Raw genomic sequence first — 27,751 nt, 5'->3', positions numbered from 1 at the left:
CGCTCCGCCGCGCCCCCCCCCAAAAAGCTTGCATCACATGGTAGCAGGCCCACGCTCTATCCAACTCCCGCCCCTCCTTTGGAAACGCAGACGATCAACCAGCTGACCCTGCCGGGCATGGCATGGCTGCTGGTCTCCACCACGGCATGGGCGGCGAGTGCCACCCTCAGCGCCGCGCGTGCGTCGGGGGCCCGGCTGCTGGAGGGGCCGGCATCCCTGCCGGGCACCCTGCCCCTGGCATTGGGCCTCGTCTCGTGGGAGGCCTGGCACCAGCGCGTCGACAGCGTCGTGCCCATAATCGCCACCCTGGCCTCCTACATCGCCGCCTCTGTGGCTGCTGGTGGGGAGGGTGGCCGTGAACCCACCAGTGCTATGTGATACCGATACTGGCGGTGGGTAGGAGGACGGGGCTGAGATTGGGTGCTCTGCGCTCTGGCACGGTGATCAGACCCCTGGCACAATGCCGGCAAAGGAAAGGGTGCAGCACGCTCTCCGACCGCCAGCCGGTCTCCGGAATGGGCACCGATCTTCCGACATGGACATTCTCCCGAAGGACACATGAGCATGCGGGTGCAGATACATTTTCTCGATCGTATAATCCGAGTAGTTGCAGCGGTCGGGCCCTGCCCGCCCCTTCTCCAAGAATGGCAGCATCGGGCGTGCACCAGCAGTCGCCTCCCGAGCTGGGCAACCAGCTGCACGACGACCCTTTCCTCCGGCAGCAGCTGCAGCGCCTGATCCCTCCTGTCCACCTCGATTCCGTAACGCGGGACCTGGGTGCGTAAGGCTCAGGGTCGTAGCTGCCCACTGCTGGCTGGATGCTGATTACCACCGGGAGCCGGGTGGGTGACCAGGGGGTATGCCATGTTGCCTGGTCACCCTCCACCGCTCCCTGTCGAGCATCTCCTCCACCCCAACCCCCATCACAGATAGATTTGGGTGGGAGGTGGCCACGACCATCAAGGACATGGGCCGGCAAGCGGAGTTGGAGCCCCCCAGCCTTGTCAAGTATGATGCCTGGGGCCGGAGGCGGGACCAAGTGGCCACCTGCGAGGGCTGGAAGGGCCAGAAGGCGGTGTCCGCCAGAGAAGGCCTGGTGGGCCTGGCCTACGAGCGTCGCCAGGGGGAGGCCTCGCGCGTGGTGCAGGCCGCCAAGCTGTACCTGTACGGCGCCAGCTCCGGCCTCTTCAACTGCCCGCTGGCCATGACCGACGGCGCCGCACGCCTCTGCGAGGTCCTCAGGTGTGTACCCGAAGGGTTGGGCGTGTTTGCATAGAGATCTGGCGGGCGCAGGGCGGGACGCTGGTTGTTCGACCGAGTCCTTCCTGAGTGGAGGGGTGGTGTTCTTGGTCGAGGCGATGGGGCATTCCTCTGTCACCCCACTTCCACCCTCCTCCCCCACTTCTCAGCACATCCGAGCTGCTCATGACCCTGATCTGCCCCCATCGGCCCCTCTTTTGCCAGGTCTAGGCACCCCGAGCTGGGCGAGGCCTTCTCCCACCTCACCTCCCGTGACCCGGGCACCTTCTGGACCAGCGGACAGTGGATGACTGAGAAGGCGGGGGGGTCCGACGTCGCCGCCGGAACCCAGACCCTGGCCGTGCCGGAGGTGGCGGGGTCGGGGGGCATCGGAGCCTGGCACCGCCTGTCGGGGTACAAGTGGTTCACCTCCGCGGCAGACGGCGAGATGGCCATGGCCTTGGCCCGGGAGCTGGACTCCAGCGGCAGGCCCGAGCCTGGAAATAGGGGCCTCTCCCTCTTCTACGTGCCCATCGTCAGGGACGACCAGGGCTGCCCACAGGTGAGGGGGGGCCTGGTGTGAGGTCAGAATTCAGGGCACGAAGGGGCGAGGGAGGGGGTGGATGGACTTGGCCCACGGGCTGCCAAGGTGTCTGTGCTCCTGCAGCATGCAAGGAGCATCCGTTGAATGTCAGAGCCTAATCGACTTCCACACATTGCATGATCTACTGTGCAGTCACATCATGCATGGCCAGAGTCCACACGGCTCATTCACTGCACGATTCCCACGCAGGGTTTTGAGGTGGTGCGCCTGAAGGACAAGCTGGGTACCAAGCAGCTTCCCACCGCTGAGCTGGCCCTGGATGGGCTGCGCGCCTTGAAGGTGTGTGATGTGATTGTGGCCTGGATGCAGGAAGGGCGTGCATGGTTGAGTTGGGAGGGTCGAGGGAAGCTTCGGGGGGGAAGGGCCTGACCCGCAGACCTTGCTATTTCGGGGCTCCTTTTCACCCCATCAGAGCACGGTTCAATACTTGCACCCTGCGGCGAATAGCACCCTCCACCCCTTCCCATCCCCCAACCCTGGCACCGCACAGATATCCGAGATGGGGAGGGGCGTACCGCTCATCGCCACCATGGTGAACATCACGCGGTACCACAATGCCTGCGCGGCCACCTCCCTCATGCGCCGCATCACCGCCCTGGCCCAGGTAGGGCGGCTGCGCTGGGGTTCAGCTGCCTCCACTGACTGAGGGGTGACGGTCGCGTTGTGGGTTCAGATGAAGCCAATGATCATCTCTGGTGTCATGCTCGCCTGCCTTCCCACATTGCTCACGGTGAATACGGTTTGCAGGGAGACATGCATGGACCCTGCAGCTCACGGGCGTCACTTCCGTACCTCCAACACGCACAAAATACTCCCCCCCCATATCCAAACCATAACTAGGACTACGCACGCCGGCGTCGCGCCTTCGGCCGCCTGCTGATCGAGCAGCCCCTGGCGCTGCGCACGCTGAGCTGGATGACGCAGCAGTGCGAGGCCTGCCTGGCTTTCACCCTGGAGGTGGCCCGCCTGCTGGGCCGCGGCGAGGCGGGGTCCGCCTCCCCCGCAGAAGCCTCCCTCCTGCGCACCCTGACCCCCCTGGCCAAGCTCTTCACCGCCAAGGCGGCGGTGGCGGTGGCCAGCGAGGGCGTGGAATTCTTCGGCGGCGTGGGGTACGTCGAGTCCAGCGGCCTGCCCGGCATCCTCCGTGACGCGCAGGTGCTGCCCATCTGGGAGGGCACCACTAACGTGCTCAGCCTGGACCTGCTGCGCGCGCTGGGCGCCGACGCGCGGGCCGGCGACGCTTTCTTATTGGAGGCCCGGCGCCGCGCCGCGCGGGCCGCTGACTCGGCGGGGGGGGGGCTGGGGGTGGGAGGCGGGGCGGGTGAGGGATTCGAAGAGTCGGCGCAGCTCCCGGCAGGAAGGGCCGCACAGGAGGTGGTGCGCTGTGCGGCCGCCACGATCGTGGCGGCATTGGATGCGCTGGAGGTCACGCTACGCTCTGTGCTGCGCTCCGGGCCTGCCGGCGACGAGGCCCAGGTCGGGGCAAGGGACTTGGCCATGGCCATGGCACGCGCCTTTGTGGCAGGTGAGGGGTGTTCTTCGTATGTGGCCGTTTGTTGGGCTCTGTCTGAGGTGGTCGAAGAGGTGTGGAAATGGGTGGGTGCGCTCAGGATCCTGGAGGGGAGGGTGTTGAGGCTAGGGAGGGAAGAAGATGGAGCAGAGGTGGGCGGGAGGGGTTGACTGGCCCGGCGGGGGCAACGAAAGGAAGTTCTTGGGGTCTCGGATGAGATGTGGAGACCCGGGCACTGACAGATGCACGAAGCACCTCCAACAATATCACAGTGCTGCTGCTGGAGCATGCGGCGGGGACGGGGTCGGCGCGGGATACGCTGGCGGTGGAGGAGTGGTGCCGGCACAGGCTGCCCCTCCACCCTGGCACGGGCGTGATGGAGACCAGGCCCAGCGCTGCGATGCAGCTCCAGACGGCGGCCCTCCTGGCACGGGTGGGGGAGGTGCCGTCCTCGCCCCGCGCCCGGTTCTGATGGCGAAGGACATGATTTGCTTCAAGCCGAGGAATTCCCAAATGCTGTCTTGAGCTACACATGCGTCATGCCCATCTTGGGATGGGGCCATGGAATGTCCTCCTCTTGATGCGCAGAATCCTAAATTGCTGCGTTGAAATGAACTCCGACACCGCCATTCAAAATGCCGTCAGCGAGTCGGTCGTTTGTTCGCCATGCTCAGGGTGACAGTGGGGGCCATCGCTGCGAAAATGTTGAAACAAACTCTTCAGACGCGTGAAAATAGTTATCACACGCATGTTTCTTGAGCCGCGATGGTGCAGGTCGTCCTATACAGCACCACCTCCGCCGCAACACTGAAGGTGAAAACGGACATCACCAAGATCAGGTGCGCATGAGGCTTGATGCGCAGTGATCGGATTTTGGAAAACCTTTACTTTATTTAATTGCTCTCTCACGCTCTACTCACTCGCCGAGGAGCCGTGATCGGGAGCCTTGCGACGCTCAAGCTCACCCTCCAAACACACCTCCGTCACACAGACACATCCTCGACGCCAAGAAGGTCCCATACGAGGAGGTAGGCCCCTATCGCGTGCGTGGATATTTTCAAAGAGTAGCATGCAGCTGGGCAACGTCTGAATCTCACAGGCTTGCCCGTGTCCCCTGCAGGTGGACCTAGCTTCCACCCCCGAGCGCCGAGCATCCATGCTGGCAGGCTCCGAGGGCCTCCTCGCGCTCCCCCAGCTCCACGTCGACGGCCGGCTGGTGGGCGTGGCGGACTCCGTGCAGGAGTTGGAGGACTGGGGCGAGCTCGACGCCCTGCTGCGCGGGGAGGCGTCCGCAGCCCCGGCGGCAGCCCAGTAGGAGGGGGCCCGACAGGGACCCTTGCCTGTCTCGGGCATGGCTGCAGAGCTACCCCTGGGTCCAGGCAATGCCCTCTGGTCCGCACCCGAGTGGGGCGCCCTGCTGGCCACCCTGCGAGAGACGCCCGGCGGGGGCCCGGCGGTGGCAGCGCTCCTCGCCCAGGCCCTGGCCGCGCTGCTGGAGCCCCTGGCCGGCTCAGGGGCGGCTGCCCATGCCGAGTCGCCAGAGTATCCATCCCACCCACCCGATCTCCCCGACCTCCTTGTCGCGCTGTGCTGGGAGAAGCTGCACACCGGGAACTGGCACGAGGTGGGCCTGGCCTGGCGAGACGCGTACACCGCCGCCAGCCTCCTCACCTGCCGTGGCCTGGTCCGGCGGCCGGGCCGGAGCGCCCCCCCTGACCCCGGCCCCGCCCTGCGCTGCCTGGACTTGGCGGCGCTGCTGGGCGGCCCCTTGCTGAGACGGTTTGTGGATGCCGCCATCGATGCGCTGGACGCGGCCAGGCCTGGGAGGGAGGAGGGTGCGGGCTGTGACGCGGGACTGGAGGGGGTCCGCGGGGCAGCAGACTTGGCGCTCGAGATCCGTAGCGATTGCCCCAGCCCGGCGCCCCCTCCATCCACACCGCTGCCTCTCGGCTCCCTCCTTGCCCCCGCGCGCCGCCTGCCGCGCGTGGCCGCGCCCTCCCTGGAGGCCTTCTGGCGCGACTTCATGGGCGGCGCCGGCCCTGCGCGGCCTGTGGTCCTGCTGGACGCCATGGCCGACTGGCCCGCGCTGGAGCGCTGGCGCGACCCGCGCGCCCTGGCGGCGGCGCATGGCCGGCGCACGGTGCCGGTGGAGACGGGGCGGCACTACCTGGCAGAGGGCTGGGGCACGCGCCTCATGACCCTGGACTCCTTCGTCGCCGACCACATCCTGGGCGCGGGCGGGGCGGGGGCCTACCTGGCCCAGCACCCGCTCTTCGACCAGGTGCCGGAGCTGCGCCGCGACATCCGCGAGCCGGCCTACTGCGTGCTGGGCCGGGGGGAGGACCCCGCCGTGAACGCCTGGTTCGGACCAGCCGGCACGGTGCGTGGCTGAGAGGGAGCGCGGCGGCGGGGCGTGGGGTGTGGCGCGTGGGAACTGGGTGCGCGGCCAGGCGGGCGCAAAGGGTGATCGGGAGATTGCAGTCCGTCGCCCCCGCGGCGTGGCCACCTCCTGATCGGATTGTGCTCCAGTGGAGGGGCTCCTGCGCGTTCTGGGTGGCACCAGGCGGGCCTATAGTACCAGGCCCATTCATACTTTCCGCTTTCGACGAAGCCCAACCCCTCTCCCAGCCGGCCCCCCCCCCACCTTCAACCAAGCAGGTGACGCCACTGCACCAGGACCCGGCGCAAAACCTGCTGTGCCAGGTGGTGGGAAGAAAGTACGTCCGACTCTACTCCCCGGCCTGCACCGACGTGCTGGCGCCACACCAGTGGGTAGAATGGTTTTTGGGATGCTCATGCTCCTGATTGCACTCTCCAGAGGCCTTTACTGCCGACCATCGACCCATCTGGAAGCGCCTGCCACGCATCGAGCCTCAAAACCTCCCCGGCTGGCCCTTGAACCCAGTCCCCTGCGGCCCACGCACTTCTCTCCGCTCCTTTACAACCTCTCGTACCCATCGCCATGCACAGGAGTGGCATGCACACCAACTCCAGCACCATCGACCTCGAGGACGAGGCGAGCCTGGCCCAGTTCCCCAGCCTGGCAGCTCTGGAGTTTAGCGAGTGGGAGCTGGCGCCGGGCGAGGTGCTCTACATCCCGCCTCGCTGGTGGCACTTTGTCAAGGCCACCACCGTCAGCTTCTCCGTCAGCTTCTGGTGGGACTGAGACAAGATTGTCTGGCGAGCTGCCGGTCGGCGATGTAGATGCGTCGCCGCCGCCGAGATCAGCCGCTCTCCTGACAAATGCCGTCCCAGCGTGCTCTGTCACTCGCCAGCCTCATGTCAGCAGGCCCAGCGTGCGCATGTACTTGTTCAGTGCCGAGGCAAACGACTCGAACCTGAGGCGCAGGGGAGTGGGAGATCAGGGAGGGAGCAGTGAGTGAGCAAGCCGGGCTCGTGCCCACTCACGCACGGATCCTGCCCAGAGCGACTCACAGGAAGGGCTCTCCAGGGACGTAGAGCGGGTTTTTTAGGACCTGGTTGACAAACGGCACAGAGTAGATGTGGTGTAGCGCGGTAGTCATGTCACCCACCGAGGGGTCGGTTGTCAGCACAAACTGTGGGGAAGTGAGGGAGGAGTCAGATCCAGCGCGCTGGCATAACACCGCCTGACGGGTGCAAATTGTCCAGCCGAAGCCCAATGCCCTCACCTTGATGCCCGAGGGTGATTCCATGAAGTGTAGCTTGTACTTGTCTGTCCTGAAGGATCGGAAGGCGCACCCCTGCCCCGCCCTCATTGGCACCCCCACCTGGGGCTTGCTAGTCCTGTGATACAACGGGGCTTTGATGAAATGAACACTGGTCTCAGAGGCACAACGGCACCATTTTATTTGACTGGTCGACCGAGACGCACCCTTTGGGATCCATTGCAGCTGAGAATGTCTTCATAGACCAGAACAGGCCAAACATGAGCTTGAAGTCCTCCTGCTTAGAGCCGCCCTCCCGGGAAGGCTTGGACCGGGACCATTCATGGTAGTACTGGCACACGCCCTTCCGGTTGAAGATGTAAAAGGTGAAGCACACCATGTGCAGCGATGCGGGTGGCACTCAGGCCTCTGTCACATCCCTCCCACAGGCTCCAGTGTGTGGTGATCCGAGGTTACGACAACACCGAGGGCTTACGGATCTGCAAACAGAAATCAAGATCCAGTCCAAGCGATCAGCTGGGAAGCTGTGTTTTAAGAATCTGGCCCGGACACCGTCGCGCATCGGATCGATCTGAGAGCAGCACAGCACACAGCAGGGCCAAAAATACGAGCCGCGGGCACCCTGCGCATGTCTGGTCCGGCATCATACATGCCGTTGGGATGCAATCACTGTGGCTGGCACAGTACTGGGGAAGCGCAAACTTGGCGTCATGCATTGCACAGGCATCTCCATCGCCCGTCTCGGGGCCAGACGCTTGCTTTACTTGCGTCAGGCCGCGGCCTGGACGCCATCATTCCAATCACCCGAGTCTGCGCAGATCCCCAGCCAGCCTCCACGCACTCAAGCATATGATCTTGGGAAGTATGCATGTGCTGGCATTCACAGCAGCGCCATCCCTCTCGCTGGTGTCGTGAAACCCTTCCCGTGAGTCCCGGTCGTTGTCGGAGATGCGGGAGTGTCGGGGAGGGCCACCCGGGACACGCCTGGCAATCCACACCGGACTGTCCTGCACCTTCAGGAACTCTTCGCCTCTCACCATCGCAGTCTGGCACAGACCGGGGAGGGCATCAAGGAGTGCGAGTTGGTCCAGTGGTTTGTGTCGGAGGGTGACACCATCGAGGCCTTTGACCGGCTGTGCGAGATCCAGTCTGACAAGGCGACGCTGGAGATCACCAGCTCCCTGTCGGGTGGGTGGTATCGTGGGTGCCTGCTGCGTGCAGGGTGGCATATTTGATGCGTGTAGGAGGCCTGGGTCCCTCCCCGGCGCCACGCGGCCGGCACCAACCCCTCCCGCACCCCACACGCTGGCAGGCAAGGTCGTGAAGCTGCACTTTGAGGCAGGGGCCATGGTCCAGGTGGGCGAAAACCTGGTGAGCATCGAGACCGACGAGGAGGCTGGGGATGGCGACTCGGACGCAGGTCCCGCGCCCTCTGCGGCGTCGCCCGCAGCGCACTCGAGCCCTGAGGACCCTGCGCCGCCCTCTGCCACCCCCTCCCGCGTGCTCACCAGCCCGGCCGTCAGGCACCTGGCGCGTCAGCACTCGCTGGACCTGGCCCAGGTGCGCGCCTCCGGCCCCGGCGGCCGCCTGACCAAGGCCGACGTGCAGGCCCATCTGGATAGCCTCTCCGCCGCCGCCACCTCCACCGTGGCGGCCGACGTGGCGGCTGCGGTGCCCACCACCGAGGCGGCGGCGGTGCGCCAGGCCGTGCCCGAGCAGCGCGGCACGGGCGGCGACGCCGCAGCAGGCAGGATCCCCGCCGCTGGAGCCGGCACAACCGCCGGTGCAGGAGGCGGCACCACGACCGTGCCGCTGCGCGGCTTCCGCAAGGCCATGGTGAAGAGCATGGCGGCGGCGGGGGCGGTGCCCCACTTCCATTTCTGCGAAGAGGTGCAGATGGATGCGCTGGTTGCCCTCCGTGCCCTGCTCCGCACTGAGGCCGTGCTGGGGGGCGCCAAGCTCACGTATATGCCGTTCTTCATCAAGGCATGCTGGGAGTTGGGGGTGGGGGAGTGGAGGTTCAGGGTGGAGGGAGGGGAGCGGCGCGCCGTCTGCCGGGCTCTGGCAGCACTGGTGTCGGGGATATGGCGTGGCATGGCCTGGACCGAGGCCTATTCCCTTCAACCCTCCATCTCGCACCCAAGCTCAGCATCCTTTTCACTCCTCCCCCCAACCACCCCTGCAGGCGGCGGCGCTGGCGCTTGAGCAGTTCCCCCTGGTCAATTCCAGCCTGTCCCCCGACCAGGCCTCCATCCTGCAGCACGGCGCCAAGAATATTGGCATTGCGGTGGCCACCGCCCACGGCCTGGCCGTTCCCAACATCAAGAATGTCGAGGTAAGGTACCTGGGTGTGGGGATGGAGATGGTGAGATGCAGGTGGTGGAGGAGGAGAAGGAGGATGCATCACTTTGGAACGGGGCCTGGTCTTTTCTTCGATGTGAGCAAATGCCACCCTCCCACCCACGTACATGCTCCACCTCGACCCTGCGGTCCCTCAGCTCCCTTTAGCTCAGAGCCCCAGCCCATCCAGCCCGACGCCCCCCACGTTCCACACCTACAGAGCAAGTCCATCGTGGAAATTGCGGCCGAGCTGGCCCGTCTGCAGGCCGCCGCGGCCGCCAACCAGCTGCGGCCCGAGGACATCAGGGGCGGCACGTTCACGCTGTCCAACATCGGCACGGTGGGTGGCACCTACGCCACCCCCTTGGTGAACCCGCCCGAGGTGAGCGTTGGATGGGAGGTTCAGCCCTTGGTACCAGCTTCAAGAAGTTCATGCTTCCTCGGGTCGGCCGTGGCCTTCCCACCACCTCGAAACCCTCACCACGTGACACTCGCTCGCCCACATCCGCTCCCACAGGTGGCCATCATGGCTCTGGGCAAGATGCAAAGCGTGCCGCGCTTTGCCCCCGACGGGCGCAGCGTGGTGCCCCAATCCATTCTGAACATCTCGCTGGGGGCCGATCACCGGGTGGTGGATGGCGCCATGCTGGCAGGCTTCGCCCAGGCCTGGCGGCGGTACGTTGAGATCCCTGGCAAGCTGCTGCTGGAGATGCGGTGACGCGAGGGGAGGAGCGCGCGCGAACGAACCCTGCAGCACTCATTCTCCGATTCTTCTCTTTTGAAAGAGCCACGTTGCCAGCAGCTGGTGGAGTAACAAAGCAATACGGTGGGGAGAGGCAGTCCATCCAGGAGAAGGGGTGCGGCCAGTGACCCTGCAACGTGTTTGTATGACAAGCAGATAGTATGAGGGGGGTACCACACGCTGAGGCCTTGCCGGAGGACAACGGGCGACGGCTACTGGCCCTCGCTCTCCTCCGTCCTCAGCGCCTCGTGCACCAACAGCGAGAGGGCGCCGATGCCGAGGCTCATGGCCCAGTACTTGGGCTCCAGGGGCTGGGTCTGGAAGACTTGGCCCCCAAACTGCATGGTTTGGCAGTGGGTGGCATGGGGAGACAGGGACAGTGCTTGCTCTGGTCGTGTGGGAAGGTGCAGTCACCTTCCAGGTGCGCATGCTTCCATACACACATGTCACCCTCCACACTTTGCGCATCTCTCCAGAGAGCCGGTTCCCAGTCCCAGGAATCGAGGCAACGAGGAAACCCATGAAAATTCCCTCAATCACTCTTGCCTGCACGATGAGGACTTGGAGAACGGCCTCCGTGGCCAGGATGATGCAGAAGAGCCGGGCCTTGCTCAGGCCGTCCCACAGCCTGGATGAATTCAGGGTCATTCGACTGTTGAACTGGTTGAAGAGCTGCAGAGTGAGTTGTGGGGAAGGTCGAGATGTTTGATGTGGTTTCTAGAGAGGGAAAGGATAGGATGTGTGTGCATGGTGGCAAGCGCCCGGGTGAGGGAAGCTGGGCTGCATGGCTCGAAGACAGCTGGTCTCCGCGATCGTTCCAGTGATCTCGCTTCAGTCATTCGCTGTACTGCCACCATGTAAGCACGCATGCATGGTGCCCTTACCATGAGACCCTTCCTTCCACAGAGCACAAGGCATTCCCACACCCACCCACCTGCATCCAGACAAAGGAGTTGAAAACTATGGTGTAGTGGGTGGATGGGGTGTGGGCCGGGTAGCTGTTCCCGGGGTCAATGCCCAGGAGCCCAGGGGCTGCAAAGACGAGCAGGGCCATGACACAGAGCTGGAACGTGGACTGACCCACCACATTCCGGAGCGAGGTCGAGCCGGGGGCCAAGAACTGGTGGTCTGTGCGCAAGTGTAGGTGGATGGGTGGCGGGGTGATGAAGTGCGGGATGATGACAGGTCGGCCATATGTGGACGAGAGGACCAATCTGAAAATCTCCAGGGTTGCCTCACACCCCTGCAGAGCAGGGGGGGGCGGTGCAGTCCCACTTGAGTACAGCCTGATGAAAAGCAACGTACACCCTCCCACCCACCCTTGTCGAAAGGCTTCAGGTCCAGGAGTTTGGGGGAGGGCGGCTCGGTGGCCAGGGCCAGCCCTGCCAGCGAGTCCATGAGCAGATTGACCCACAGCATCTGAGCGTGTGAGATGGAGGGGGATGGGCTTGTATGGTTGACCCTAAGGGCTGCAGGCTGCCTCATGGTAGCCTTCATCGGTCTGCGTCCAGGCACCTCCCTGCGCTGCCTGGCGCAATGGTCGACGCCTGGCAAGCCCTTCTTTCCTACTCCTCGATACCTTTGACCCTGCCTCCACTCACACCATCACCCCCTCCCTCCCAACACACCTGGACGGCAGTCACCGGAGATCGCGCGGTGGCCAAGGAGCCAGCCACAGCGGTGACCACAGCGACGACATTGGTGGTCAGCTGAAACTGCAGGAAACGGGTGACGCTGGCATACACATTGCGGCCCCACAGCGCGGCCGAGATGATGGAGGCGAAGTTGTTGTCCAGCAGCACGATGTCGGCGGCCTCCTTGGCGATGCTGGTGCCTGGGTTGATGGGCCGGAGGGCAGGGGGACTGGTGCGTGTGAGAGGAGCGTCTGGGCGTCACTCGTGGCTGAGTTCAGGTCTGTCTGGGAGGGGAGCTCCCTAACACAGCCGCTAAAACGGCACCCTGCCGCAGTTCTCGGGATCCACCAGGCCGCCGCCTATATGCCACAGCCCCTCCACACGCATACCCTGGTTCATGGCAAAGCCGACGTGCGCGGCACGGAGGGCGGGGGCGTCGTTGGTCCCGTCCCCGGTGACAGCCACGATGTCATCGGTGAACTGGCGCACGCCCATCACGATGGCGTGCTTGTCGGCGGGGGTGCACCGCGCCAGCACCCGGAGCCGGGGCCAGATCTGGGGAATGGGGCGGCGGGAGAAATTGGAGGTGTGGAGCCGGCGGGCAGGGGTAGCCAGCGCTTCACGACCGGCCAGGAAGCTGGACTGTGTCTACCAGTACTCGGCAATTCTGTGTGGATTTAGCAACACCCCTGGCCACAGGCTGCATGCACATGCTTGTCCTCCCACCTGACACGGACAACCTAGTCACCTTCAGAAATTCGTCCTCGATGATGGCTCCAGAGGGGCTGAGGATGCGGGACCTAAACTCCTCGCCCTCCATGACCGTGTCGGGGAGGAGGGCCGTAGTCCCTCCTGCAGCCGCCGGCTCGGTCTCAAATTCTCGAACCCCAACGACATGAAGCCCGTGGGTGGCGGGCGCGTCTCGCGGGAGGATGCCAGCCTGGCGAGCAATGGCGGCGGCTGTGGCCACGTTGTCACCTGCGCGACACAACGTGGTGATGGGGAGGGTCAGGGGAAGCAATCAGATCGTCCTGGTGCCCCTCCTTGCTCCTCGCTGCGCACCGCTCCTCCAGTCCATCCCAATGCTGGGCAACATCTCCCCTCCCTCTTGAGCTCTGCAAGCCCCAGGCAAAGCCCACCTCCCAACCACTCTCTCCCTCTTCCCCTCCTCACCAGTGAGCATCTTCACGGAGATGCCGGCCCTGGCCGCAGCTGCAATGGCGCCCGGCACCTCGGGGCGCAGGGGGTCTTCTATGGCACAAACGCCCAACTGGGCAGAGGAGCGAAAGATCCAGATCAAGCTGGAATGCTTGGACACCCAGGGCTCCTCGACAGGTGGCTGTGATGTGCACAGCTCCATAATCCAGGGCCCCAGTTACAGATTCCCCGTCATGAACCCCAACTTGAAGCCATGCATGCCAAATCAGGAGTGGCTCACCAGGACCATGTCCTGCTCCAGATCCTCGGCAACAGCCATGTCCAGGCGCCAGTCCCTGGAAAGCAAGAATAGAGGAGCAGGGTGCGCAGGCAAAGCTGACTTGTGTGAACTCGGCGACGGGGCCACAGGGCCCCTCGCAACATGCAACTGCCTGGCAAGAGGGCATGCTAACGGCAGAAGTCATTATCATGTGTGACAACCATGCGCCAGACCACATGAAAACACTCTGCCTCTCCAACCCCCCACCCCCAAAACGTGCTCACTCCTCGTCGCCGCTGGAGCTGGCGGAACCGCTGCCAGCTGCGCTGGCATACCGCAGACGCGTGAGGGTGTGGGAGGGCACGGAGACGTCCCTGAAGCCCAGGGCAACCATCCTACAGAGACAAGTGGGTTGCGTGGATTGGAGGCAAGGGGAGAGAGGTAGGGTTGAGTGATTTTACTACCTGACCTGCGGGAATGCCGTGGGTACACTCAAGCTGGGACACTGATTGCTGAAGCGGCACAGTCCACCACACCACCTCCTCAGCAACAAAGGCTCTGTCCTCCGACTGTACCTTTGGCCCGAGTGCTGGCATCGGTCCAGGAACCCCTGGAGGCGGTGCGGGTCCAGCGGCTCCTGGCTCCCATCTGGGGCCAGCTGCCACTTGCAAAGACCGATCACGATTTCTGGGGCGCCCTTGGTATATGCACGCAGCGGTACCTGTGGCCTGCAGGATGGGTGGGAGGGTAGTTTTAGAATTTTGGTGCCAAGTGTTGCGGAGAATCATGCCAGGGCCAAAGAGCTCCAACGCCATGATTCGTGTATGGGCGCCGTTGCGTCACAGGTGTGCACACCGCGCAGGCGACACTGGACCCTCAATGGCCGCTCCATTACAGGCTCTCTCCCGCAAGCCCAGGTGCAACACGCAGGCACCTTTTCCCAAAAGCCAACAGCCCCCTCCTCCCTTCCCCATCTCTCACTCCTTGTAGTAGCGGTGCTTTCCGCTGCTGCGCCATGGCTGCTCCCTCCCCTGCACCACCACCAGGCTCCGCTTCCGGGTGTAGGTAAAGGGCACGCGCGCGAGCACCCTGTTGGCGCGCCGCGCCGCGTCCGGGTCCGCCCCGGCCTGCAGCGCCAGTCGCATCAGTGCCAGCTCCGTGCTGGATCCACTCTGCTGCAGCACGCCTGCTGGATTGGAAAGAGGGGAGGGGCCAGGTGCCGTTTTAAGGATGGCACGGCTACGAGGACTTGCGGTTAGGGCGGTTGACAACCAGCCAGAGCACAGGGCACTGGACAGCAACCCCATATGAAAGACCTGGAGGCCTCCCAAGAGGATGCAAGCCACATTGGTACCAAGGGAGGAGCATTCTGCCTCACCCCTAGCACGACTGTGCCAGGATAATGCCATGGCTATCTAATGCGCAGCACACCCTTCCAGACAAGCACTCTGTCATGTCCGCTTGCCTGCTGCGTCGGTGTAGATGTTGCACTCGCAGTTGAGCACGATGCTGTTCAGCAGGAGTTCCAGCTGGCGCTGGGAGAAGGTGGCACGCAGCCGCTGCAGCACCGTCGGCGGAGGAGTCGCCGCCGCGGCGGTGGCGGGTTTGCCATCAGCCCCTGCCATTGCAGAGCTTGCCCCTGCGCTGCTCGGGCGCTGAAATTTTCTCTCCGCGTCCTGTCGCTCAGAGGAACTCGCTGACGCGACGGCCCCAGGGGAACTCTGCCGTTGTCCACTGTGATCCTCCAAGCTTTCCAGCAGCGTCTCCAGCACGGGCCCCGGCGGCTGCAGCTCCTGCTCTGGCCGAGACTTGGTTGGCAGCGTGTGCACCTCCACCAGGGAGCCCACCTCCCGGCCCCCCATCCACAGCCCCGTCAGCGTCATGTCGTTCTGGGTGAGGGTGCCTGTTTAGTGGGCACATTTGGTGTGGCGGTGGGGGTGGGAAGGTGTGAGGGCAATGCCTCTGGTACAGCATCCCAGCCCCCCAGCACCAGGCAACAGGGGGTGCCATGCCTCACCCACATCCTGCAAACCCAGCAGGGGCCCCGCTCCCTCACACCCGTCTTATCGGAGCAGATGACGGTGGCGGTGCCCATGGTCTCCGATGCCTGCAGCTGCCGCACCAGGTTATGGTCTGCCAGCATCTGCTTCACGGAATACGCCAGCGACAGCGTGACCGCAAGCGGGAGGCCCTCGGGCACGGCCACCACCTGTTTTATGTTTGGGTGTGGGAGGTGTGAGGGAGGTGTTTGGTCAAGGATGCCCTCTTGATCGGGGGCACTGCCGACATCACTGTCGGAGGGTGAGTACCGGCAGCGGCGCGCTCGCGCTGTGCAAAGTCCATTCCAGCACACCCATTGCATCTCGGATGCACGTCTCTCCCCTCACCGGCACCCACTCCCCGACCCCTGCTCTTCCCTTGCCCATGGCACCCCAGCGCGCTGCCTACCAGGATGGTGATGCCAATGATGAGGGCGTCCAGGATGTCCTGCGCATAGACCCAGTCCCAGGGTTTGGCCTCCACCACGAAAGTCATCCAACTACAGTGTCATGGAGGGAAGGCGGCCAGGATGGGGGGAGGTGGAGGGTTCGGCCATGGTCTGTACCTGCCGGAAGACGACGAGTGTTGCAGCTGACATGGAATCGCTCCGTGCCAGCCAATGTTAATGTGTTCCGGCAGCCCATCCCCCACCAGCGTCTTCACCTGAAGCGGGCGATGAGCGCGGAGGTGGAGAGCAGGGCCGCCGCGATGCCAAACTTCCCGATGGTGGTCGCGTACACCTCCAGCTTCTGCTGTAGCTGCGTCGGCTCCCTGTCGGTGAGGAGATGGAGGGGTGCGGTGGGGGTGGGGGGCCCACCCCATTGACAGCCATCTATGCCAGCTGGTGTGATTTTCTGGGGTCTCCACGCAGTGCACCTTCACCCCACCCTTCACCAGATCCCGCCGCTTCCAGAAACCCAGGCCCAAAAGCACACCCCTCCCCACCTGAGCTCGCCGCCGTCGCCCCCGCCGCCGCCACCCTTGCGCTGCATGACGGCGCGCGCGATGGCGCCCGAGGCGGACTGGCCGCCCACCGCGGTGACTAGCATGCGCCCCGATCCGCGCACCACCCTGCTGCCGGAAAGCAGGAACGGCGCGTGCTCGGGGTCGCGCAGCACCTCGCCTGCCTCCCCCGTCAGCGCGGACTGGTCCAGTCGTAGATCGTTGCCGCCCACCAGCACGCCGTCCACGGGCAGGATGTCGCCGGCGGACACCAGCAGCAGATCGCCGGGGAGAAGGCGCTGGACGCCCAGCGCGCGCTCCGCGCCGCAGCGCACGCAGCGCACCGTCTCGTCGCGTTGCAGCGCCTGCAGCGCGCGGAACTGGCGCTCCTTCTGCCAGTTGTTCCCCGCGCCCACCGCCACCACCACCGCGACGGAGGCCAGGATGCTGGCGCCCTCCACAAAGGACCCGCCTCCGGGCTCGGCGCCGGGGGCGGTGGAGCCGGAGACCAGCAGGGAGAGGGCCAGGGAGATGGTGCCGGCGCCGATCAGCGTCAGCACGGTGAAGTCCTGCGGTGTGCGAGTGTGTGTGGGGTGGGGTGGGGTGGGAAGGGATGTTGGGGGTGCGCAGTGATGTACACAAACTGCTTGATTGGTCTGTGGCCTCATGGCGGGACCTGGCTGGCCCCTCATGGCTGGGGCAGGTCTGCATGTTTTATGCCCCTTCCCCTCCTCCAACACCCTCCCTTTTACAGCACCCACAAGCCAAGTTCTCAGCACCTGCAGGGCCTCCACTGCCAGCTCAAAAAAAGACACGCTGGCCTGCTCGGGGAAGGCATTGGAGCCGTAGCGCTCGGCACGGGCGGTCAGACCGGCCTCGTCCTCGGCGAGGCCGCTGTGCGGGGAGGTGCCCAGGCCCCGTGCCAGGTCCCGGGGGGAGCTCACCACGCCCCCGTCGTACACCTCCCCGTTGCGGCCCTGGCCCAGGAGTTTGAGGTCCTGGAGGGTGAGGGTCTTGGCTGGGGCATCGAGATCCAGGTCCATGTCTGCCTCATCGAGGCTGCCGGATAGGCTGCCGGAAGCGTCCGGGGCTGTGGCGACGGAACGGGGGGCCCACGCCCTCTGGGAGCGCCTGAGGCCCACCGATGGGTGGCCGAGCCGCAGATCCACTGTTATAATGTCTTTTCGATTGATTCGAGGGGCGCTGCATGGTCGCCGTGCCGTTATCGGGGCAGGCCACCCGCACGGCAACGGAGTGAGGCACCTCGCACCGACCATGGTGCTGTTCGCTCTGGGCTCTCCGATACGACTGCTAACACATCTGATGGGACAACATTCCAGATAAAAGTTACTAAAATTGCATATTGAGTTGTAGACCCATTGCCGCTGTGGGCACGAGATATCGTCAAACCATCGGACCTTCGCGCCCGGAATTCGAGTGGCAAGCCTACCTCATCGTCACACCGAAAGCAAGAATGAAGGGTCTCACACAATGTCCATATGCTATACGGGACAATCGAGGAGTACGCTGAAGCCTGACATCCCTGAATTATGACCCATGCCAGGGAACGTTGCAAGGATACAAGCCTCGACAGTTTGTAGGAATCATTCCGAACTGCCAAAGAACTGTTTCTTGTAGCATGTGTTGGAGCAGAGGAAGTGGGCATTTCAAGCTACATTGCCCCCAACATCGAGTCCACACCATCACCTATTCGGGCAGTTGTTCCCATGCGGACTTTCCAGTATGCCAAGCCAGGGATGAACAAGGATTCCCGGCCAGGTTGCCCTTGTCCATCGAGACTAGAAAGTTGAAAAACATAGTCCGCCAGCAGCACCCCTCTGCTCAGGCCGCCACTCCACCGGCTGCAAAGCTCCCACCCTGCACAATCAAGAGCGAGAGTACATTCAGAAATATTCTGCAGTGTACAACCATCAGAGAATACTAGCCACCTGCCAAACCGTATCACAGCGCCGAGCCTGCTCATACAACCTCGACATTCTCTCACCTGCACAGAGTACCACCGCCGGAGCTGGTTCAGCTGCACCGTCTCATTGGCGGCATGGCACGCCAGGAGGATGTAGTTGCGCGGCTGGATCATCCAGGCAAAGCGCATGAACAGCAGGCTGTAGATGCACATGGCTGGGAAGGCGGAGCGGGAGGCGGGGGAGGTCAGCTTTGTCTAGAGCCCTGGTCATTTCCGGGAGGTGTGAGAGCGCATCCACAAGCCGTGCCTGGGAAGAGTGACATAGAAGCATGAGCCCAGTGCTCACAAGATCCTCATCACCCAGCTGACCTCCAGTCATCTTCTCGGAGATCATCTCCGGGGGCTTTTGCGAGTCGGCGAGGCCCTGTTGGCAGCATGTGTCTGTCAATCAAGCATCACGCCTGCTGCTTTGTGAGGTCTTAATGATCCAAGGCGGAAGAGACACCGCCTGCGCATCCAGCATCAATGCCTCACCGCGAGGACGAAGCCCCAGTTCGCAACTGGGCCCCAAAAGTGGGTCGTCCGGGGACCAGTCGGACTATTTATGAAGGTCTTCAGTCGGACAGCCAGTCCAGCCCCCTGAGACGCGGCACCTGTCATCGCGGAGAGGCCAAGGGCCAGCCTCAAGCGAACTCACAAACCCTTTCGGTGCTGCCAAGAAGGAGTACCGTCAGCGAGTTAATTCAGCTAGAGTATAATCCAACTATAGCAAGGATGACTGGAGATGGTCGCAAGTCAAACCTAATTGGCTCGGTGTTGTGCGAATGGTTTCCGTGCTGGGCAACCCTTCCCAGGGTCGCACAGCACGCACAGCAAGATTTCCTGCAAAGTTTATGCCCGACAGGTTGCCACGATCCGCGATGTCACACAGCGGATGTGAGTTTGTGGCAGTTAGATTTCGATGGCATGGATGTGTCACCCTTCCAAGACATGTGATGCCGGCCCACCCACTTGTCCTTGCAGTTGGCACTGAGGTTTCGAGTTCCGATTAAGGGAGCAGAACAGCATGAGCCCCTGAGAATTTGCGGCCCTTCTCCCACATACGTTTCGCGAATTGAGGACTCATTCCACAATCTAGAGCTGTTCTCGACATAGGCTCTCCGATTCGCCGTGAGAGACAGGCACAGCCATGCAGGGGCGCAGCAGCAGGCGGACGGACAGTACAGCGTCCGCTATCTCCTTCAAGCACTCCCGCCGGCCTAAGTCTACAGCACTGCTCATATGTCTTGGACTTGTTTTCGCGTCTCTCATGGCTGGTGCGGTGGCTGCATCTCGAGGGAGGGAGATGTTCTGCTGACACACCTGGGTCCATGTGCAGCTCTAGTGTCCTCCTTTCCTATAACTGCTCGCCCCTCTGCGCGCAGGGTGCATGATCTTCCTGTCCTCGCGGCAGCACGACCTCGTCTCCTCGTCCTTCTGGATGGGACCGGGGTCGGAGACCTGTGCCTCGCGGCTGGCGGGGCGGGGGCTCACCTCCTCCAGACTAGAGGGCGTGGCAGGGGCCTCGCCGCCCGATCCCACTGCCGCGCGGCACGCCCTGTATGAGGGCATGGCCAGCGCCCTGCTGTCGACCCCCCTTCAATTGGATGGTGAGACAATACGGGGGTGGGTTTGGGGGAATTCAACGTCGTGAGTTGCCTTCCCTGCACCCAGTCCATACGGGATTAGTCTGCAGGGTCACAGCGCAGTTGCACGGTGCCCATGCCTGAGATGGAAGCCTCTGTGCCCAAGGGCGGGGTCCACGAGGTCCCCCTACTGCGCCGCCGTTCTCGTCAGACTGACCACCTGCGCCCTCTTTTTCCCAGGGCCGGCGGGCACCCAGGGCCACGCGCTGGGCGAGCTGTTCAGAACACAAGGAGGCACCCTGGTCCCGGTGCTGATGCGGCTGGAGGTGCCTGTTCGGGCCCTGGTGGCCCCCATCGGTGACGAGGTGGTTGCCAGGTGGGTGTGGCAGGAGTGCGGTGAGTGTTTCGTCTGTGTGGCGGGCCGGGGCACCCCGTCCTGAGCTCTGCGTCGCGTGTGCGCCGGCCAACACCACCTCGGCACACCCCCGCGGCCGGCCCTAGACTCTGACCTGGGCCTCCCCTGCGCTGGACTCGACATGCAGACGGCTGCTGGCGGCGGTGCAGGCGCACGTCCAGCCGCTGCTGGCGGAGAACGGGCTGTGGATGCAGGACCCCCGGGTGTACCACGCCACCATCTTCCACGCTTCAACCCATGCCGTGCGTGCCTGCTGACGGGAGCTGGGGAGGGAGGAAACTGGCAGGTGATTGGGGTGCTCAAGTCCAGCATCTGTATGGCTTTGGGAGCGGAGTATCCCTGACTCTCCAATTTACCCACCGACGCAGGACCCAAGGGCGGCCCCACGCCGGACAATCGACGCGGAGGTGGGCGCGGCCTCGGCCGCGCTGGACGCGCTGTGCCCGATGCGCACTGTGCTGGAGCGTGTGGTCGCCACCCCCGGCGGCGCGCTGGTGGCCTGCTGGCAGTTGCTGGGAGGGGCCGAGCCCGCGCGCCTCCGCACCGCGCTGAGGGCCGCGCTGCCCGAGGCTCCCACCACCCAGGTAGCAGGGGTTGCGTGGAAACAGTGGGGAGCGTCCATGTATAACTGGCTGCGAACCTGATGCTGAAGCGGCCAATGGTGGAGTCCGAGTCCACCAGGGCGGCAGCAGGTGCCTGCTGCTCACCCGATACCAAACAGTAATGATATCGCAATCTCGGAACCCAATCCCGACCTGCTACTACCCCCCTCTCTAACCACGCAGACAGTGAGGGAGCAGGACATCCTGCACACGACCCTTGCCCGTCTCGTAGCGCCGCCGGGCACCGCGCCCGACGGCACGGGTCCCGCCGCGAGGCTGCACGCTGCCGCGGAGGCCATGACGCGGGACCTGTGCGGGCTGCAGCTGACACTGGACCGCCTGTGGTGGGTGCCCCAGGGTCGATTGTAGACCACCAAGGCGGGGCGGGGTTCCCCTCGGAGCCGGCACGCTTTGTACAGGTCTAGTGAATGTATGATGTTCTGCTTTTGCCCACCCTCACAGCACCAATCATTGCATGCACAGGTTCGTGGAGGAGCACGACCTGCTGGCGCTGGCGCTGGGCGGTAGGTACAGGAAGAGGGCCCTGCCCTTGGCCTGCTCGGAGCTGGGAGGGGATGGGCAGAGTGGGTAGCACCTGCTGCAGAAATTGTGCAACCCAGCCCAACACCTGGAACTCCGTCCCATGACTGACTTGTGACTCAAGGTGGCAATAATACAAGGCTTGGGCCAAGGGTCCCCCCCGTGCTCTTGACCAGCACCTACGAGAGTGTACCCCGGACTGCAGACCCCACCCCGCTCGTGGTGTCGTGAAACCCAATGCCGACGCATGCCGGCGCGCCCTCTGCGGGCCCAAACCCCTGTCGTCCACACGAACCAGCCCAAGGAGCATTGCTTAGCGATCCGTGAACCATCATCCGAGTTAGATCAAGCCCATTCTGCCCGCTTCCGGTCATGCAAAAGGAGGGGGCGCATCAAAAGCTTGCCGACTCGGAGTGCGCCTCCCTCTCGCAGGCGTCCCTCAAGTGTGCGTGTGGCGTATGTAATGCCTCCTTGCTCCCTGAACCCTCTCCATGCCTGCGAATCCGAAAATCTACGTTCGGCCCCATCCCGCTTACATCCCAGGCCTGGCGGACAACAACTACAACAAGGCACTCTGTGAGGCCGCCTTCGAGGCGTACAAGCAGTGCAAGCAGCAGGAGGTAGGGTATTATGTCTCGCTGGCCCTCGTGTGTACTGGCACTACGTCCCGCTGCTGTCTGCTGGGGGGGATGGCTCCCGGTTCCATAGCCTGCTGGCAAATGGAGGAGGAGTGTTACTGCTCCACTTTACCATTCCTTCCCCATCTCCTTCCCTCAAGCTGGACACGAGGAGGCAGCGTCGCATCGAGGAGCGCAATAAGAAGGGCGGTTTTTTCTTTTGACCCAAGCGGGTGGCCATGGCATCGCTGCTCCGCAGCCGCCTGAGCCTGGCCCTCGCCACGGCGGCTACAGCGGCCAGCAGACGGGGTGCAGGGTCTGCTTGGAAGCTTTGCCCTCAGCTGGAGCTTCTGCAGGGGCCGCTGGCGACCCTGCAACAAGGAGCTGGCTCGCTCTCGCCTACTGCTCTGCCTGCCCCGGGTCTGCCATGGGCGGCCCGGGGTTTTGCGTCACCCCGCCGCAAGCCGCAACGCGGCAACCAGCCCGAGCTCGCCGCTGCGCCCCTCAAGTGAGTCCGGGGATGGAGAGGTGATGTGGGTGGGCGTACCCGAAGAAGCATAGCTGCCAAGAGGCTACAGCCGATGCCCACCAGGGAGTGACTTCGGCCCTTGCTCATCTGTTGGTTCGGCTCGGAAGTATCCCAAGGACTGCCCCTCCGCACCACCCCAGAAACCAACCGCGCACCATCCCCATTCCTCCAGGAACCAGGAGATTAGGGCGGAGGAGGTGCGGCTGGTGTACCCAGAGGCAGAGGGGAAGGCCACTGAGGTCGTGGCGCTGGGTGATGCGCTGGCTGCAGCACGAACCCGGCAGCTGGACCTCATCATGGTCTCCGCCGTCGCACGGCCCCCCGTCGTCCGCATCGCCGACTTTGACAAGGTTTGTGTGTATGCAGTGGTGGGGATGTAAGTGTCGTAGGGTTGCCTGGTGCCCACACTGCAGGGAAGGGGTTGGGATCCAGGTCTGGCGCGAAGGCTGTGAGATCATGGGCTCATCCTGGTGCCGGCCCAGGCCCCACGTTCTTGCACTGTCGCTGCACCGAGCCATTGTCGCTGCACCCTGCGCACAGTGAGACCCCTGCCCGGCCTTGACCCTGCGCCTGCGAGTCGCCTTCACATGCCCGCTGTCGACCTTGTCACTCCCTCTCCACCCCAAAGCACCCCCCCAGGTGCTGTACGAGATGCGGAAGAAGGCCAAGACCGCAGCAAAGCAGCAGCGGGAGCAGCAGCGGCTGGCGGACCCCAAGGAGGTGCGTATCGGGTGCCGGGCCGCGCCCAACGACCTGGCCCTGAAGGTGGGCCGGGCCCGGGCCTTCCTGGAGGAGGGCCAGCACCTGCGCCTCTCCGTACTCTTCAAGGGCGCGCGGGAGCTGGCGGAGGCGCGCGGCGTCGTCCTGAGCATCCTCGCCCACCTAGAAGGTGCCTCAAGTGGACTGGTTGGGGATGAGGGGGGTTGGGGGCCCTTCGACCCACGTGCAGGAAGAAGGGCTGCACACCAGCGGAAGCCAACAGACGTGCGCCGGCGGGCAATGGCATCAGAGTGGGTGCTGGTGCCGCAGGCCCCCCTCCCGGGATCCTGTGAACTGTGGGGCGCGCAGCGCGGAGCCATGCCACCTCCGCCTCGCCCCCCATCCCTCCTGCCCCAGGCGTGGCGGTGCTGAAGGACATCAAGCACCTGGAGAAGGCGTTCAAGAACCAGTGGGGCGTGCAGCTGGCGCCCGTGGGGCAGGGCATGGGCGGCAAGGCGGAGAGCATCGTGGCGCAGCTGGCCGAGGCGGAGCGGCTGTATGCCCGGGCGCAGGCCCTGCGCGCCGCGCAGGGCTGGAGGCCCCCTCCCCTGCACGCCAACGCCGTGCGCGGGCCACTGGCGAAGTCGGAGCCGGGGCCGGGGCAGGGCAGGGCCAGCGGCGGCCCGCCCAGGAGACCCGGAGGGGCGGGGGGCCCGAGGGGGCCCGGGGCCCAGAGGGGGCCAAGGGGCCAAGGGGGACCAGCGGCCCAAGGGGGACCAGGGGGCCAGGGGCCCGCACGACCCCGGCCCGGCCCCGGGTCCTCCCGCGCCCCGCCGGGCGCACAGCCTGGAGCCCGTGCTCACCCCAGTGAGCCGGCGAGGATTGGGACGCCTGGCGGAGCGGCAGGTCGGGTGCCCACCGGAGGCCTACCGCGGGCGACAGGGATGCAGGGTGGGTCAAGGAGCTAGGCTCCCTGCTGGCAACTGCCGCAGCGCAGCGTGTCGCTCGGCCCGGATGCATGCCTGTTACCTGCGATACTCCAAGGGGGTCCCCCTCTCCTGCCCGGCAGTGCACCCGGGCCATGAATGCTCTGCCATTTAAACCTGGGTGACAAACGAGGAGAAGCAAGCAAAAGGGAAGTTCGAGCAGGCGGGGCCCAAATCAGCCATACTATTCTTTGGTACTGTTATTCAGCGGCGCTTCTTGGACTTGCTCTTGTTCGACCGGGTGGCCGCGACCAGGGCGCCGGTAGCCTTCTTCTTCTTGCTGGACGCCTGCACGCCCTTTGTTGCAGCCAGCCGCTGGGCCCGCAGCTTCTTCAGGATCTTGGCACTATTCTGCGGGGTCACCCTGCGAAGGATATCGGGGGGTGAACTGGTCGAGGGGAAACCATGCCACCACCTCCAAGAGCATTTGGCACAAGCATGTTGATAGGGGCATGCAGCTGCCGGCACACACACCAACCAGCATCCCAGAACCCTGCCACGTCGTCATATCACGTCATCATACTCTGGGAGGGTTGAGAGGTTGCTGGAGTCGATATCCATGCCCTGGGCCACCTCCTCAGCGCCTTCTTCACCGGAAGGGGAGGGAGCCTTCCGTGTCGGCACCGGCGGTGCGGCCGCCGCTGCATCCATAGCTGCTTGACGCTGCTCCTCCTTTGACAGCTGGTTGTCATGTGCATTCACCACATCCCGCCGCAGGAGTCGGAAGTGCCGTTTAACCTTAGAGCGCAGGCTCTTGGCCATGGCGGACCGTCCCTGCAAGGACAGACGCAGGCAACGGTGCAGTGAATATGGAGTAAATATATATAACGACGAGCTGGCATATGCGAATCAGCGGGAAACTCGTTTGTAGTACTCCGGCAGTTCCATTTCTGGTGCGTTGCATAGCACAGAGCGCGAGCGCGTGGACCCAGAGGTTTGACGATCAACCCACATCATTCACCCACGTTGAATGTGGAGGGCAATGGCAGACGTTTTGAGGATATCCGATGCCTTTGATGGGTTCTTGAATTGACTGAGGTAGCTGCAGAGTCTCGGGGGTGAGAGGATAAAGACCCCGCAAGGAGTCGAGTTTTGGGGGTGGAGGGTATCAGCCGGGCCCGATGCGAGGAGCTGGACGTTGTACTGTCTTTCTAAAATGGTAGAAAGACTACCTCTGGGCAGGTATCGGCCCCTGCTCCGCTGCAGTGCGAGTTGGGATGGCTCCCGTCCAGTGCCACGCTTCTCGCCGTCTCGCCACGCCTCAAGCAGCTCCATCCTCCTGGAGGCGCGTCAGCCTACCACAGCCAGGAAGCCATGGCTCCCAGCACTGCTCAGCCTCGCCTGCCTCCTCCTCTGGCTCATGTTTTGGCAGTCCCAGGCGCTCTTTCCCTCCTGGGGTGGCCAAGCCACCTGCACCCACCCAGATCCCAAGGGTAAGACTCTTGTGTGTGTTTGTGTGTGTGTGTTGAGGTTACCAGGGCCTGCCTCTTACTCTGTCAAAAGCCTCTCAAAACACCAAAATGTACCCTTCCCCCTTGCCCCCCACTCACAGAGGAAGCCTGGGTGAAGCACCTCGAGGCTGAGGCAGCGGCAATCCGCACCGAGATGGCCCGCCTCCAGGCCCAGATTGACGTGCTCTCCTCCATGCCTCAGACAGGCGAGGGCGGCTGGGGCGGGGCCGGTTTAAACGACAGCCTGCCCATCCACCCCTCCTTCCGCCAGAGCGTGAGGCTGCCCGAGCCTTTCTTGTTTGTGGGTGTGCTGAGCACTGGCGGGTCTCGGGGACGAAGGAACGCCGTCCGTGCCACCTGGATGGCCACCGCCCCGCCAGAGGTATGAAGGGATGGGAAGGGGCGACGTTGAGGGCTGCCCAGCCACCTCCAATGCTGCCGCGCCGTTCTGCAGTCACTGGTCCGGGCACCAAACCATCTCCGCACTGTCCTGCACCAGGTGATGGTGAAGTTTGTGCTGTACGAGGAGGAACGGAGTGCCAGGATCCGGGAGGAAGCCGCCGAGTATGGGGACATGGTATTTGTCCCCAGCCGGGGTCAAATCGACTACCGGTCCATCGTGGTCAAGGTGGGCGCTGGGGGAGTGAGCAATTCGTCGGCGGTGTGCATCTGAGCACTGAGCTCTGACCACTCCCTACAACAATCGCACTGCCTGCGGACCAGTGCTCTGGGAATAGGCTGTCACCTTTCCTCTCTGGCGGAGGAGAATGTGGGAGCAGCAATACTCTGGGCTTGCTAGGTGCTACGACTCCACACGTGTTCAGGTCTCCGCAGCCCAGTTGTTGAGGTCTTCGGCTCCCTCACCCCACATGAGTACTTGTTACTGATGCAACATGCAGGTATGGTCCATGGTGGAGTGGGTGGTTGCCCACACCAATCCGAACTTCATCATGAAGACCGACGATGATGCCTACATAGACTGCCCTGCCCTGGTGAAGGATCTGCGCTCCAGGTCGGGAGATTGGGAGACTGGGCTATGTTCCTGGGGGGTTGCTTGGTGAGGTCACCTTCCTTCTGAGAGGAATTCGGCAGGTTTAACCAACCATGCCTCCAGCCCTTGGAGCTGCCTATCCATGCTCAGGCCTTTTAGTATGCTCTCATGAGCCTCCCTGGCGACAAGATTCCAGCTCTACACCCTCCCACGCATGCGCACGGCCCCGCACAGGTGCCAGAATGCCGACTGCCGCAATGAACGGCTGTACTGGGGCGAGGAGAAACGCAAGGGGGAGGTTATCGTCACCTCGGTGAGACTTACATGGGTGCAAATGTGGTCGGCCGAGGAGAGGCTGCCCCTGTCTGTCCCCTCTCTACCTGCGAGTTGGTGGGGTTGCATGTCTCTCAACAATGCATTCAAGTCCTCATTGGTGGGCAAAACAGATTTGCCTCTCAGCAGGCCTGTCGTGGTCCCGGTGCCAATTATTCAACACATGTGCACACCAAAACACATGCCCACAGGGCAACAAGTGGAGCAACGAGGAGTACTGGAAGTACACGGGGTTGAAGGAGTACTTCCCCTACATGTTTGGCGGTGGCTACGTCTTTTCCTCCGACATAGCCCGCGCCCTGCACCTGACCCACCAGGCGAGCGCCCTTGGAGGGCGGCGGATGGGTCCATGGGGGACACTGCTCTGCTGCTGGTCGACGGGGCCTTGGCAGGATTGGAAAAGTCGCGATCCTTGCTAGGGATGTTCGACCCGCACCTGCCTGCACCACATCACCCCCCAAGCACCCCTTAACACCCCCCCAACCCTCCACTTCCCACCGGATCCAGCTCACCGCCCTGAAGACCATGCCCAACGAGGACGCCACCTTTGGGTTCTGGGTCAACGGCCTGAACCTGGCGCGGGTCGACCACCCATTAGTCATGGCCTCGGCCGGAACCTGCTGCCTGGAGGAGGCGGATCTGGGCGGGGACCCCCGTGGCGCCCGAGGCCTGTGGACGCTGCGCTCCTGGGAGCCCCTCTGCGCCGGCTGGCTGGTGCTGCACAAGGTGGAGGGCGCGGCCATGATGCACTACCTGCACGCGCGGATGGCGGGGTGCGGGCGGGAGCGCGAGGCGGCGGCCGCCGCGCGCCGGCTGGCGGGCCCGGGACTGCCAGTCACCCAGGGCCTGACGCCACTCCAGGCCTACATGCTCACAGGCGTGCATGCAGCTGCCTGCGGGGAGGCATTTGATTGCGGGGGGGGG

At 63.9% G+C, this 27,751-nt stretch overlaps 12 protein-coding genes across 12 annotated transcripts in view; 7 read left to right on the top strand and 5 right to left on the bottom strand.

Moving 5' to 3' along the window:
- Positions 1-3,825, top strand: part of F751_1725 (Cyclin-dependent kinase E-1) — a gene marked incomplete at both ends in the record, with an annotated part of 12,351 nt that extends 8,526 nt beyond the window's left edge. Inside the window, 8 exons of the mRNA XM_011399432.1 lie at positions 91-340; positions 652-777; positions 930-1,242; positions 1,465-1,801; positions 2,033-2,122; positions 2,334-2,447; positions 2,684-3,368; positions 3,626-3,825. Of these exons, the coding sequence (XP_011397734.1) occupies positions 91-340; positions 652-777; positions 930-1,242; positions 1,465-1,801; positions 2,033-2,122; positions 2,334-2,447; positions 2,684-3,368; positions 3,626-3,825 (2,115 nt within the window). The remainder of the gene's footprint in view (positions 1-90; positions 341-651; positions 778-929; positions 1,243-1,464; positions 1,802-2,032; positions 2,123-2,333; positions 2,448-2,683; positions 3,369-3,625) is intronic.
- A 293-nt stretch (positions 3,826-4,118) lies between these two features.
- Positions 4,119-4,668, top strand: F751_1724 (Glutaredoxin-1; the record flags this gene model as incomplete). The annotated part of the gene is made up of 3 exons (XM_011399431.1): positions 4,119-4,192; positions 4,345-4,381; positions 4,474-4,668. The coding sequence occupies 3 exons, from the start codon at positions 4,119-4,121 to the stop codon at positions 4,666-4,668; spliced, it is 306 nt and encodes a 101-aa protein (XP_011397733.1).
- A 708-nt stretch (positions 4,669-5,376) lies between these two features.
- F751_1723 (Lysine-specific demethylase 8) lies at positions 5,377-6,519 on the top strand (the record flags this gene model as incomplete). Its single annotated transcript, XM_011399430.1, has 3 exons — positions 5,377-5,733; positions 6,012-6,121; positions 6,324-6,519. The coding sequence occupies 3 exons, from the start codon at positions 5,377-5,379 to the stop codon at positions 6,517-6,519; spliced, it is 663 nt and encodes a 220-aa protein (XP_011397732.1).
- Positions 6,520-6,630: 111 nt separating this feature from the next.
- On the bottom strand, positions 6,631-7,379 carry F751_1722 (Trafficking protein particle complex subunit 1; the record flags this gene model as incomplete). Its single annotated transcript, XM_011399429.1, has 4 exons — positions 6,631-6,691; positions 6,789-6,910; positions 7,004-7,118; positions 7,207-7,379. 4 exons carry the CDS (start codon positions 7,377-7,379, stop codon positions 6,631-6,633), a joined length of 471 nt encoding a protein of 156 aa, XP_011397731.1.
- Positions 7,380-7,849: 470 nt separating this feature from the next.
- On the top strand, positions 7,850-10,058 carry F751_1721 (Lipoamide acyltransferase component of branched-chain alpha-keto acid dehydrogenase complex, mitochondrial; the record flags this gene model as incomplete). The annotated part of the gene is made up of 6 exons (XM_011399428.1): positions 7,850-7,911; positions 8,046-8,188; positions 8,313-9,004; positions 9,186-9,335; positions 9,561-9,722; positions 9,858-10,058. The coding sequence occupies 6 exons, from the start codon at positions 7,850-7,852 to the stop codon at positions 10,056-10,058; spliced, it is 1,410 nt and encodes a 469-aa protein (XP_011397730.1).
- A 236-nt stretch (positions 10,059-10,294) lies between these two features.
- Positions 10,295-17,158, bottom strand: F751_1720 (Plasma membrane calcium-transporting ATPase 3; the record flags this gene model as incomplete). The annotated part of the gene is made up of 18 exons (XM_011399427.1): positions 10,295-10,420; positions 10,644-10,754; positions 11,017-11,210; positions 11,402-11,501; positions 11,711-11,916; positions 12,106-12,271; positions 12,465-12,694; positions 12,890-12,986; positions 13,155-13,209; positions 13,418-13,528; positions 13,709-13,854; positions 14,171-14,319; positions 14,869-15,036; positions 15,192-15,342; positions 15,582-15,672; positions 15,837-15,944; positions 16,119-16,684; positions 16,895-17,158. The coding sequence occupies 18 exons, from the start codon at positions 17,156-17,158 to the stop codon at positions 10,295-10,297; spliced, it is 3,039 nt and encodes a 1,012-aa protein (XP_011397729.1).
- A 799-nt stretch (positions 17,159-17,957) lies between these two features.
- Positions 17,958-18,433, bottom strand: F751_1719 (putative mitochondrial pyruvate carrier 2; the record flags this gene model as incomplete). The annotated part of the gene is made up of 3 exons (XM_011399426.1): positions 17,958-17,993; positions 18,121-18,254; positions 18,409-18,433. The coding sequence occupies 3 exons, from the start codon at positions 18,431-18,433 to the stop codon at positions 17,958-17,960; spliced, it is 195 nt and encodes a 64-aa protein (XP_011397728.1).
- A 1,035-nt stretch (positions 18,434-19,468) lies between these two features.
- F751_1718 (Translation initiation factor IF-3) lies at positions 19,469-24,151 on the top strand (the record flags this gene model as incomplete). The annotated part of the gene is made up of 12 exons (XM_011399425.1): positions 19,469-19,688; positions 19,905-20,040; positions 20,207-20,321; positions 20,448-20,663; positions 20,865-21,025; positions 21,165-21,265; positions 21,765-21,841; positions 22,321-22,346; positions 22,540-22,717; positions 23,007-23,256; positions 23,484-23,709; positions 24,136-24,151. The coding sequence occupies 12 exons, from the start codon at positions 19,469-19,471 to the stop codon at positions 24,149-24,151; spliced, it is 1,722 nt and encodes a 573-aa protein (XP_011397727.1).
- Positions 24,152-24,439, top strand: F751_1717 (hypothetical protein; the record flags this gene model as incomplete). Its single annotated transcript, XM_011399424.1, has 1 exon — positions 24,152-24,439. One exon carries the CDS (start codon positions 24,152-24,154, stop codon positions 24,437-24,439), a length of 288 nt encoding a protein of 95 aa, XP_011397726.1.
- F751_1716 (hypothetical protein) lies at positions 24,257-24,814 on the bottom strand (the record flags this gene model as incomplete). The annotated part of the gene is made up of 2 exons (XM_011399423.1): positions 24,257-24,416; positions 24,576-24,814. 2 exons carry the CDS (start codon positions 24,812-24,814, stop codon positions 24,257-24,259), a joined length of 399 nt encoding a protein of 132 aa, XP_011397725.1.
- Positions 24,815-25,208: 394 nt separating this feature from the next.
- F751_1714 (Beta-1,3-galactosyltransferase 6) overlaps positions 25,209-27,751 on the top strand; it is a gene marked incomplete at both ends in the record, with an annotated part of 7,229 nt that continues 4,686 nt past the window's right edge. Inside the window, 7 exons of the mRNA XM_011399421.1 lie at positions 25,209-25,257; positions 25,605-25,885; positions 26,003-26,131; positions 26,403-26,515; positions 26,729-26,807; positions 27,019-27,099; positions 27,335-27,482. Coding sequence (XP_011397723.1) covers positions 25,209-25,257; positions 25,605-25,885; positions 26,003-26,131; positions 26,403-26,515; positions 26,729-26,807; positions 27,019-27,099; positions 27,335-27,482 — 880 coding nt within the window. The remainder of the gene's footprint in view (positions 25,258-25,604; positions 25,886-26,002; positions 26,132-26,402; positions 26,516-26,728; positions 26,808-27,018; positions 27,100-27,334; positions 27,483-27,751) is intronic.
- F751_1715 (hypothetical protein) lies at positions 25,343-25,698 on the bottom strand (the record flags this gene model as incomplete). Its single annotated transcript, XM_011399422.1, has 2 exons — positions 25,343-25,462; positions 25,603-25,698. The coding sequence occupies 2 exons, from the start codon at positions 25,696-25,698 to the stop codon at positions 25,343-25,345; spliced, it is 216 nt and encodes a 71-aa protein (XP_011397724.1).

This window comes from Auxenochlorella protothecoides, assembly GCF_000733215.1.
Source record: "Auxenochlorella protothecoides strain 0710 unplaced genomic scaffold scaffold18, whole genome shotgun sequence".
Lineage (NCBI taxonomy): Eukaryota > Viridiplantae > Chlorophyta > Trebouxiophyceae > Chlorellales > Chlorellaceae > Auxenochlorella > Auxenochlorella protothecoides.
This window is presented reverse-complemented; position numbering and strand designations above follow the sequence as displayed.